Below are 12,865 nucleotides of genomic sequence, written 5' to 3'. Positions count from 1 at the left end.
TATAGTTTTATTTAAATTCTCACCTCTTCTGCATCTTTATATGGATCTGAGAATCCGGCTATAGCTAACTGCCTATTCTTGGCATACTTCAGTCTTCGAAAAGCGTAAAATCGGCAAAAGATGTTCGGCATGTCCTTATCCCGTTGCGCGGGGGACCAGCGACACTCACGACACTTGGCAAGCCGCGGCGCCACCTCGAAACACGGCCCGTTCTGTAGGAACGACTCCGAAGTTGACTTGGAGCGGGCGGCCGAGGGAGTTCGGCGCGGAGGGTCTTCCCGGCGTCTACCACCCCGCCCTCCACCACGTGACCTTCTTCCCCGCGCGCGTCCTCCACCACGTTTACTTGACGTACTTCCGCTACCACTACCACTACCTCCCGAATCAGAGTCTTTATCGTCACTTTCTTTATCACTCTCACTTCCACTTTCTGATGCTTTTTTCTTTTTTGATTCATCACTCGCTTTTTTCACCGTCCCCTTTTTCCGTTTCGCCTTAGGCGGTTTTCGCTTCGGCGGTGAAGTCGATTCACGTTCAGAACTTGTACTGTCTTCCTCCGCGTCATCAACGCGACCGTTTACTTCCTTTGGCTTCCTCGGTTTTGACGTTTTGCGTGCACCGCGCTGAATAGATTTTGCAGCAACTGGCACTACTATATTAGAACTTGAATCGTCCGGCTCAGACACACGAGTTATCGTCATCGGCAAAGTTATACAAGTTCCTCCACCTCCTGAGCAATCACCTTCACCGATGGGTGCTGTTTCATGTCTCTGCAACCATGCTTTTTTGCCTAAATGCCGAACCGGGGCTGAACCATCTCGGGGATTGGGGGAAGCCATTTTAGCAGGCGTTTCACTATCAGCTACTGTCATAACGGGTGGAGTAGCAGGAGGGGCAGGTGGTGAAGATGACGTTGATAACGCAGGCGTTATCGGTGGCGTCGAAGCGACTGGAGGCACTGGTGTCGCTGGGGCAGGACTAGCTGCAGGCGTAATTTGAGGTGCAGGTGAAGCACCTGCTGCTTTTTCTGGCGTCTCGATACTACCATCTGCTGAAGGAACTCTAACGTCACAAGGAGGACCCGGGGCCTGCGGCGCGGGTTCAGAGCCTAGCGGTGTTCGACCAACACTTGCAGCTGCAGCAATTAATGGTTCAGGCGCGGGGCTTTCTAAACGTTTACGCTTGACATCTGTCGTTTCGGCTGGATCAAAAGGACATCGTCTTCTCGGCGACAAACGGTCTGGATCCTCTCGTGAAACACCAAGATCTAGAGGTTGAGTTTGACACGGAGATGAATTACTAAGATCACCGTGCGCTCGCGGCGGCGGCCGAGGTTCAGGTGTGCGCGAATGTGCAACGGGCGGCGGTCGCGTTCGCGTCGCAGGCGAGTACGCGGAAGGTGGAGGATAGGGTACCGGTGGTGGTTCAGCTTTTGTTAGCTGCATAGGTGGTTCTACAGCCACTGTATAATGTGGAGAAGGAGAAGGTCCCGGTGAATTACTGCTTGGTTTTCCGTAAATATGAGGTGGTGCTGGACTCGATACCTTCGGTTTCACTGGTGGAGACTGGTAATAAGCAGCTGGCGATCTCTGCGGTTGGGGCTGGTAAAGCCTGCGACTCTTGTCTTGCGCCGGCAACGCTGCATGTGGTGAAGTCTGTAGCGCGGGATGGGGATGAGGCGGTGCGTGCGGCGATAGACCAGTTCGGTATGGCCGCGAAGGTAGGTAGTGGGGGGACGGTTCACTCCTCGGCTTGCTAGGATACGGATGCTTTTGCTCCAAATGTATTTGTTTGGCGTCGTGCTTGACTATCACAGAATTTTTCTCGGGGACAAGGGGAGGAGGAGCGGGCAAATGTTGATCTTTTAGTTTTTCGTACCTATATGGTGGATAGTTGTAGGGGGCGAAATTAGGTTCGCCCTTCGGAAGGACGGGATGTTGTGGTTGTTTATCGGATTTGGCGAGAGAGTGGCGAGGCGCGTGTTGGGAATGCGGCGCGTGCGGCGCATGGGACGCGTGGGATGCATGCGTCGCGTAATCTTGTTGCGACAAACGGTCGGGCGGATGTGCCGGTGGCGAATAGTACGCGCGCTCTGCCGTCCGCATTCGATCGTGTTCAGGTCCTGAGCCACCTCGGTTTGGTGCCAGACTGTTTAATAGTGACCATGACATACTACGTTCCCGCTACAAAAAAAGAGAATACTATTATCTCGAGTTCAATAATATCAGATATACACTACATTATATAAACCAATACAAAAAATCACATTTAAATAATATGAACCTTTTGATTTGCTAGCCTGAGAGATTCCTCAAAATGCCTCGAAACTAGTTTTGACGCAGCATTTTCTTGTTCTCTCCTCTCTTTCTCTTCCCTTTCTTGTTTTTCTCTTTCCCGTTCCCTCTCCATTCGTTCTCTTTCTTTTTCTTTCTGTTGCTTTTCCAGCATCTCCCGTTGCTCCTGATCCCTCCGTTCTCTGCGAAAGATAAAAAGTTTAGTAAAGACATGAAACAAAAGAAAACATAACATCTTATTATATAACATTTACAAATATAATGTTGATAGTTTCTTTAAGAAAGAAAAGTTAGAATATAAAGAATTAGGTCAAGGTCAAAAGTAATGCGCGATTAAGATACTTTTGTAATTATAAACAATTACAAAACTATGGAAATGAAACAAGCCCGATTGTTTGTTTTTATCCGTAAGAATATTTTCAATCACTTGGATGACAAATTATCGCTTGATAAGATAGATATAAAAGACGAGCGTGATATATGAAATTAAGATAAGACACGTCCTACACTAAAATGTTTTACAAAAAAAGCATATAAACAATTATTCAAATTAAATAGAACGGATTTATTACTTGCTAATAATCATCGTGTCCGAGTACACGACTATTTCAAATCTGACATACTTTATGAAATTGACAACTAACATAGAGTTACAGACAATATTTACTTTTTAGGTAAATAATTTTTCGACTTAAGTGGGATTTATTTAAAGTGCTATTAAACGAAATTTACTTACTGAATATTTAAAAAACGGATTTAATGAAATCAAATTAAAGTATCATTTTAAATAATACTGTAAAGCATTAAATGCTGCTTAAGAGTAGCAGTCAGTCTTTCGAATAATTTCCATCGCCATTTACACAAAACATACATTACACTCGATAGCACACACATATCGTATTAATTTATATGTGCTACATACCAAGATAATAAGTTAGCCCCAAAAGAAGAGAGAAAACTACTATTCTTATACGGTACATTTAAATTATTTATTTTATAATATATATAAACATACAAGTCGCCTATAAGAAAACATAATCATTAATATATTTTCAATAAAGAGTATACTTTAAAGAAGGTACATTAAATTATGAGTACAATTCAGAGAAGCATAAAATAAATATGTATATGGGACAAAATGACAATTAAAACGGTGTAATAAGTAAATCGATTTATGTGGGTCTTATGAATCAACTGTTATTAGTGACGTCTCATGATTCATTTGTTTACGTAGTAAATGCACATACAAACGAGTATTTTATTAATGTTTGTTAAGTAAATTCAATCATTGAATTAGCATTAGCAGATATTACGATTGTACCTAAAGCGTTCCCACAGCATATCAGAGTTGTTTATGATACAACAGAAGTGAGCATAAATATTTAGTACATACAGTAACAGTAACAGCCTGTTAATGTCCCACCGCTGGGCTAAGGCCTCCTCTCCCTTTTGAGGAGAAGGTTTGGAGCTTATTCCACCACGCTGCTCCAATGCGGGTTGGTAGAATACACATGTGGTAGGATTTCAATGAAATTAGACACATGCAGGTTTCCTCACGATGTTTTCCTTCACCGTCAAGCACGAGATGAATTATAAACACAAATTAAGCACATGAAAATTCAGTGGTGCTTGCCCGGGTTCGAACCCACGATCATCGGTTAAGATTCACGCGTTCGAACCACTGGGCCATCTCGGCTTAGTACATACATAATAAGAAAATGTTTTGAATTTGGTTTAACTTCGTTGATATTACTTGCGACATTGTTGACATCATTTATTTAAAGTCATATATTGAAATTTATAGGAAATTTCCTGACCAAGAATTTAATAAATAAATTTTACCTTACAACCTAATAAGACTTTTTTAATATCGATATTTAAGTAAATAATCAAAGAAATTCGAAGTATCTTCATAATATTGCTACGAATGCATCTTTACGCAAATATTCCTTAAACTTTACTATAAAAATCCTTTATGAGGGGTTATTTTAATGGTGCGAACAGAAACGATAAATAACGTCTGTCATTACGTGCACGACCAAACAAATTACGTAATAGTTTCCGCAATAATATCTACTCGTTATAACATGAAATATTTAACTATGGTAATTTGTAGGTTAAGTTTATATTTAATCATTAATTTGATGTCCATGGCAGATTAAAAAAATGAAAGTTGTAAATTTTTTTTTAAATTAGTTTTACCTTGACGGTTTGTAGAATTCCAAAGTCATAGACGTATGAATACATAAGTATTTAGAATATTCTTTTTAGACAACGTAACACTTGTAAAAATTCTGAAATCAAATCAATCTTTCTATTACTTTCAACCAATTGTATTAAAATTGCATTTTTATTTTATTTTATCATCATACTGTTTTACTATTTCGATAACAAGGTATGCAATGATTAAATAACAAATACATTGGACTTTATTCAACCTTTGAATCCTTGTTTTATTATGACCCGAACGAATGAGGAAACTGGCATATACATACAATAACAACCCAAAATTACATGTTAGACACAAAATAAAAATAAACAAGGTAAAAATAATATCAAATATTTATTTATAAACATGATTATATAATTTTTTATTTTTTAAGTAAACAAACAAGCAACTGTATTGTTATAATTTAGGAACTTTGTTTTGATTCATGGAAGTTACCTCTAAAGATTTAAGAGAACCAATGTTGGAAATATGAATACCTGTACCTGTTATATAATGGATTCTCGTTTCCTTATAAAATAATTTCAGTTAATAGATATATTTCATTTATCACTTGAAGTTTTTATTAAGTGACAAAATCATATTAATCAATTTACCAAGAATATTAAAATTTATTATAATATGTCCTCCAGATCGATTTCGGCCACGGCGGCCAATTTTAAGATAGATTAAACAACTACGCAGGAAATATTACAAGTTTTATATTAATTTTATATTAATTAATTTACATATTGTGTTTGTGCACAAGTGTGTGCGCAAACACAGGTGCAATCTGTATTCCCTAACTCTCATAATCCGATAGGACGGCAATCCGACACGACCGGAAAGAGTTCAGGCGCAAGACCAACGGCTTTACGTGCTTTCCGAGGCACGGGAGTGTACACACTTTTAACTTCCAGACTCCGGGCTCCTACTGAGAATTTTGTGACAGAAAAACCCAATAAATTTTATTAGGCCGTCCTTAGAGTTTTTATTTCTTACCCACGTTCGAAATAAACTACTATTATATACTAGATATATAATTTTAAAGATATTTTAATGAGCAAGTCTACCAGTTTACCAATCCAATTTGAATTTAAATTTTAGTACGACTAGGGCAATTAAATCGTTATTAAGTTTAAAGCGCGTATTGCTACATTCAATTTCTAATTTTAAAGTCAAATATTTGACCAATTTTTTAAGTTTACCATTTAAATTTAAACACAATTTAACATTGAATTCATTATATTTTTTTTATATTATATTTTTAGTAAATGTTTAAATTTATTACATTAGTTTTAATTATGAGTCATATAATACGTAATTCTATTATGTATATATAACAAATGTTGTTACGAAATAAATGATTACATTTAACAAAGTGTGGTCCAAGTATTAACAGTAATAAGAATTCATCAAGATAAACACAAAAAATAAAGTCCAATCAAAGATTTAATTTTATCTGAAAATAAAATCGATATCAGTGGACATTGACAAAAACCTCGTCGGTGTCGTTAACCTTGAACTACAAACAACTTTCCAGCTCTGACGTAATCAACCTCGAATTAATTCTAGTCTATATTTACTTACACGTTTAACACATTTCATACGATTTTTGCTTTATTTTTCCTCTAAAGATAAAGTATATACTTATTTTTTATAACTTTTAAAATAAACGTTTATCTTTAACTGATAAATGATAAAAATATACAAATATTTATTCAAAAATATAAAAGCCTTATTATTACCTCCTCCAGTAAAATGGTGGCGATCATAATTTTTTATTTTTTATTTAAAACACAATTACAAGAAAAATCTGTGAATTCGTATGATTTAATTTAACTGTAAACAATGATTATGCTTATTTCAACACGCTGAAATAGTAACATAATTCAAATAAAGAATAAGTAATATTTTGTAAACAGTTTGCAAGGAAACGGAAATTAATTGTTTTTATTTAAAATAACTATGTTAAAAAAATTAATAGTGTATCCTTCATACAAACGAAAAAAACCAAATATCTATAAATCATACCTTTTCTATGAATTTTAATAATAAATTATACTTAGCATGAATGAAGATTTTATTATTTTCCCACTGAAAGTTTTAAAAATCGTAATGTATTTATCGTTAGTTAAAGATAACACGTAATATTCTTGTGTATATAAATAAATTTCCTAATCTAATAAAATAGGTATCTTATAAATCTACCATATATCATATTTTTATCGGTCAATAACATATTATTTTTACTGCTATTAAAAATATGACTAACATATTTCGTCATATAATGAGCCTTTAATTTAATGAAAATTATGATTAAATGTAATAATCTTGAACAAATAATTAATAAGATTATATTAACCCAGAAAATTCTATGTGTGAAATGTGTACATGTAAATGTGTTGTACATGGTGCAAAATATATAAATAAAGATTCATTTGTCATTGTCATTTGTCAACAGTTTTTATTTCAAAGCAAAGTACAATCCGATATATTAGGAAGAGAAGGTCCCAGGAGTACCGTAACAAAGAATTTACAAAATAATATATTTATATATATATATATATTAATTATAAAAATGTTCTCACATATACAAATTGAAATAACAAGAAGTTTACTCCTATAGAATAAACGAGTATTTTTTTGTCTATTGTATGTAAATTAATAAGTTATTTGAATCGTTTCGCATAACAATAGGCTGCGGAAGTCATCCTTCCTCTGTGGTTACCAAGTTAGATTTAATTTGACTTTTAAACGCTCGCTACTTATTAAATTTGCATAAACAACGACGAAAAATGTTGTATTGTTGTCTCTCGGAGAAAGTTGCAATCAACCGTAATCCGTAATCCGTAACAGCCTGTGAATGTCCCACTGCTGGGCTAAAGGCCTCCTCTCCTCTTTTTGAGGAGAAGGTTTGCAATCAACGCTATTAAATAATTGTAAATAGCTTTATAAAAAAATGTACATCTTAAAAATTAATACTTCAAAAAAGAAACGTAATTTTTTTTCTTTGTTAAATTTCAAAAAAGTAAAAAGGCACCTGTAGACTAAATAAATGATAATAGAAAATAAGGTATAAATTTTAGGGAAATTATTGTCAAAGTACCTAACAACAGATACATTGAAAGAAATTTAATTCTATTTAATGTTAGAGCTTAAAAAATGAACAGTGAATTAGCAATAATTGTGTAAGAGTACAAACCGTAACAGTCTTTCATGTCTCTCTCTATCGTATGTGGCGGCCGCGATATAATCGTCCGCGATGGCATGGTGCAGCGGCGGATGTATCGGTGGTTGATATCGCTGCTTCCACAGCAGCTCGTTCGCATAGAGCGAGTGTGGCGGCGGCGGAGGCAGGTGCAACAGGGGCGGGGGTGGGCCGCCGCCGTAGCCGTGCGCCATGCCGCGCCACTCCTCCACCGAGCTGGCCGACCCGCCTGAGCGCACGCCGCTCACGCCGGAGTCGGACCGATCGTCCGCATCGCGCGCGCACACTATCACACAGTCGTCCTCCTCGGAGGCCACGGCGCTGCCAACACCATCCGCGCCCGCACTCACTTCACTCTTCACTTCACCACCACTGTTTGCGCACTCTTCGCCCTTCACCTCCTCTTTTACGCACTTGTTTTCGTCACTGATCTCCAACACATCACCACTTGCACTTACACTTTCTGCGACACCTGTAACAATAAAAAGGAAAAGTTAGTTGAATCTATATTATAAATTATCTATTATCACAGTTCAACATTATTTCAAAAATTAAATTGGTTAGCATCGATTGATACAAATAATACATATGATACAACTCTCATTTTAACATCGCGACTGATAAATGGTCAACGTCAGCAATTCGGCATGTTGATCCGAGCACGTTTGGACAGCGGCCAATATTAGCTCATTCACACTACGCCCACTCGTTTGCAAAAATGTGTCGTATTCTGAAACTGCCGGTTTAATATATCAAATAAAAATAACGACTGCAATAAAACAGCTGACCCGTAGGTACTTATTAAATTTAAAAACAACATTTAAATGTCAAGTACCTAACGATTGAAGTATGTATTTACATAGTTTTAAATTACAAATATCTCAATATACAAAATGACATCATGTTTTTATGGAATAACAATATATGAAGAGTCGTTATCACAGATTAATTATGAAACGTTCTCGATTGCATACCACTTTCTCAATGTCGGTTTCGTTCGACGTGACAAGCATTAGCTATCGAAGTCACGTTTCGGGCTACAAAGCCGGAAGAGAAAGATGACAATCAGGGAGACGTGTTTAGCACAGAGTAAAAATGTGTTACCGAAGTTATGCGTGTCAATGAATGACTGGCCGATCGCCAAAATATGGAGCCAAGTAACACATGACGCGATGAAGTTTGGCGAAAAACCAGAACAGGGGCAATGTGACAGAGTACGGACATCCTGACGCATTAAAAATTCCATTTGCTTGGTGTTAATTATTAACAAACTTACAAAACTATCATGCTTCAACAACGAGGCAAAATGTTCCAATAAATAAATTCTTCGAAAATTGATTGCGAAATAGGTGACCAACCAGAAAACGTTGTTTTCTTTCCTCTATTAATAATTGTAATTTAATAGAATTAATAAGCATATAAAATTACTATGTAATTTGTAAGATATATCTTAAGTAACAAGAATAAAAAAACACTATTAAAAAATTATATCATAACCAAATAAATTAAAAAATCCGTTGGCAATATAAAATTCGACCCGAAACCTACACAATAGGACATGCTTGCGTGTCAAACGAACGACAATGGAATTTTAATGAGAAGCTGTTAACGACGAAGCGCATTTACATAATCGCATACATAAATAATTATTACTAACAAACAAACGGAGAAAACGACCATCGATCTTGTTTGTGATGCTGGTAACCATTATCACGGGTGTATGGGTCAAAGCTCAAGATTTTACTTATACTTGTGTAAGCGTTGCGATGTTTTCGTACTTTCTTCAAACTATAATCCATTTACCACTGAATGAAGTGTTGTATCCCAGGTTTTTATTATATTGGCATAATTCTAAATGCAAATGGTCTATTTAAAATATTTGTTTTATATGATTTTTTTTATTAAGGGGCCAACAAAAAAAGTAATCTAGTTAACTTATACGAATGTTTTTAATACCGTGCCAATAAAATAAACTGTCTGACGTAATAAACAAGTATTACAATATAATAATAATAATTAAAGTATTACAATTGTTAAAATAACAGGAAATTGTTTACTTTTATCTTTCCAATGATAGAACACCAAATGCATACTATACTGCAAACGAATCTATATGCGAATGGCCGTAAACAAAAGCGACGAGACAATGCGACAGTGATCAGCGACTGGGTACAATGAGGTAACAAATAACTCTTGGGGAAGTGCAGCAACGTTCACCGCGTGACGGCAGCTGATTGACAAGACAAACGGTTAGGCGGGGCCCGGCGAGGACTTTTCATTAGATGGTATGAAACAAAAAGTTTACACTTAAGATTGCCGAGAGCTCTGAACAAGCAGTGGCCGTGATGAATTCTGACCGCCTTTGAATTAATGAGGGTAAAACTAGAGTGAAGACACGCTACTATTGCACGACTTACGAGCGCTTTACTAAAATGGCAATGTAAATATACGCAAATTCGTTATGATGGCAACTTATACTTAAAACGAATAATCTTACTGATGTTTAACAGATTATGTATTCATATCTGTTGCTATTTAAAACATAATCTTTTAATATTTCCTTATTGATAATCATTTGCATGTATTATAAATGAACACAAATAAAAATTGAGTAGCCTTAATTTAAATGGAAGGTTAAAAGGTCAAAATCAACTCGTATCTAAAAATACACACGCAATGTAATATAATTGCTCACAAATAACGACTACTTCGAGAGTTGAAACGATTAATCAATCACCTAGTTTTATAACAATGCAAAAAACCACGATAAACTTGATTAAATTAAAGGGAAAAATGAAATAATATAGATTACATAAATATTAAAAAGTCGAATATCATATAAGAATGTGACTTGAAAAGTTTTACATATTTTTTACATGGTTGAAATTTAATGAAATGCACATTGTTTTATCCGACAGTACAATTCAAATATTCGCTATGCGATATCGAAACGTGTTTGTTGACTCACGTAGAGATCTCGTTAAAACCACTAGAGCGTACAGCCACGCCGAGCGTGTAATGAACACTTCCACTCGGACAATAACCGCTACTTAATAGGATGTTTAATAGTGACCAAGCTTTCTCTGGAGCTGTAAAGCAATTATCTCGACATTACTCAGATTACGTAACTCGTCTCTATAATTTTAAATTGCTATTAAAATTGTATTACGAGGGTTAAATGATTAGCGTCATAACTTTTTAACTGAACAAGATTATATTAAAGTTTAAACATATGATTAATAATTGGATGAATTCAAAATACTAAGTTTCCATGTTTAATTTCCACCCTAAGCGTGTTTTTAACTTTACAAAAAGTGATCGTGATCGGCCAACGTATCGGGTATCGTGACTGGTATTGCACTACCTTGAAGGTATTATGGTTTCGTAGTTGCATCACGATTCCAAGACGACCGCATCGCATAAAGTAGGTAATTGCGCAATACATTACTGCATACATTTTGAATTCACAACCTTTTTTGGCGTCTTTAACATTCAAATTAATCGCTTGGTTGAAATAAAAATATATATTTTGTAACTTGTATATTTATATTAATGTAAGGACAGCTATTTGATTAATTATTGTTATACGTAAAAAAAATACAGAAGGATGCTCTAGATTGCATATTCCGTTTAGAGTTGTAATTAAAATTCTTTATAAGCATTTTAATTTGACACTGATTAATTTAACTTTAACTACACTATTTAACGGATCTAGCATGACTAGAATAGAAAATGACTTAATGTTATATATTAAAAAAAAACGCTTAAAACACTACTAATAAACAAGTTCGTATTGTCATAATTAATAAAGTATGTGCCTTTTAATGGAAATAATCAGCTAAATGATATACACTGGAGAACTAACTGCGTATTTACCTACCTACTTAAGAATTGAGTCACCACATTAAAGTAACGAACAAATCAGGTTAGATTTTATATAAGCATCTTATCTTTATCGTAAAACCCCAGTGGGCTAAGTAAAATAATTGAACCCGTATAATATTAAAATGTACTGTTTAAAACGAATTGATGAACATAGGCGAAAAGTGAAATCCTAATTACATCAACTAGCGATATTATGTCGCACAATGAATAATGATGTAGAATTAGAACAATATGGAGTGCGGGTCAGTAGAAAGCTTAATAAACAATCGTGATAAGAATTATGAGTCGATAGGCACGCTAGCCGCAAACAATGCAGTCGGTCGGAGCCAATTCGATAACCCTCGATTAAAGGTCAACTACTACACAACTTTACATTACGTCGCTTCAGATAATAGGTACTATATCAACGAAGGCATTAAGGTACTTTCTATACAGGTTAAGGTTTAACTATAATTATTATATACACGCGGATGATGAAATGACTTCGTTGAGGCTACTAAAAGTTTCAGTCTCAAAATTATTGACTATTTTTTTTAAATTTATTCCACGGACATTTTAGAATTAATACATTGTTTCGGTTCAGGTTGTAGACTTTTCGAGTGTTCATTTTAAATATTGTAATAAAAAACTATTAAATTTATATTTAAAAAAAAAAATAACTAATAATACTCACTAGACGAAAGTGGTATCAAAAACACTTAATGTTTCTTGAATAACTGAAATAGCTTCTTCCGCACTTAAACACAGTCGTGCAATTTCTCACAATTCTTAATAAAACGAGCCAATCACCATAGTTCAAAGTCACAATCACAAAAATATCCAGGCTATAACATGGATCCTCGACGACCGTTGAAAATTAAAAGCAATCCAATTAGTTGTGTCCTTGAAAGCGGTCAGGAAATCAAAGCAACCAGGCGTTAACCTGCACACACACAACTCCAGTCGGCTATGTATACGTATGTATTATATAAATGTACAAAGATCACGACTATGCTAAAATGATCTTTGTGAGCGCACTGTAATCAGACGTGCAAAAGCCTCGATAGCGCACAAAGAACTGAAACGCGGGGAAGTGGTAGTCGGCGGAGCGGGGGACGGGGAACAGACCGCGCCAGTCTCACGACGACGACGTAGCACAACGTAGCAACAAGTGAACGGCAATGCGGGTGTGAGGCGGGCAGGAGACGAGGGATGGAAATAGGGAGGCTCCCCTCGCTCAACACAGAGCGCACCTGACGGCAATGCATGTAGCACCCGTCGTATCCACTA

At 35.8% G+C, this 12,865-nt stretch overlaps 1 protein-coding gene across 2 annotated transcripts in view; it reads right to left on the bottom strand.

Annotated features, from left to right (window-relative positions):
• The window catches only part of LOC126772302 (lysine-specific demethylase 3B-like), a 137,852-nt gene that overhangs the window by 3,977 nt on the left and 121,010 nt on the right, over nt 1-12,865 (bottom strand). For both annotated transcript variants that reach the window (XM_050492594.1, XM_050492595.1), the window contains 3 exons: nt 7,706-8,183; nt 2,284-2,476; nt 24-2,183 (listed from right to left, as the gene is read on the bottom strand). In XM_050492594.1, the coding sequence (XP_050348551.1) occupies nt 24-2,183; nt 2,284-2,476; nt 7,706-8,183 (2,831 nt within the window). The remainder of the gene's footprint in view (nt 1-23; nt 2,184-2,283; nt 2,477-7,705; nt 8,184-12,865) is intronic.

Source organism: Nymphalis io, chromosome 12 (genome assembly GCF_905147045.1).
Source record: "Nymphalis io chromosome 12, ilAglIoxx1.1, whole genome shotgun sequence".
NCBI lineage: Eukaryota > Metazoa > Arthropoda > Insecta > Lepidoptera > Nymphalidae > Nymphalis > Nymphalis io.
The sequence above is the reverse complement of the archived record's forward strand: the minus strand, read 5'-3'. Positions and strand labels throughout refer to the sequence as shown.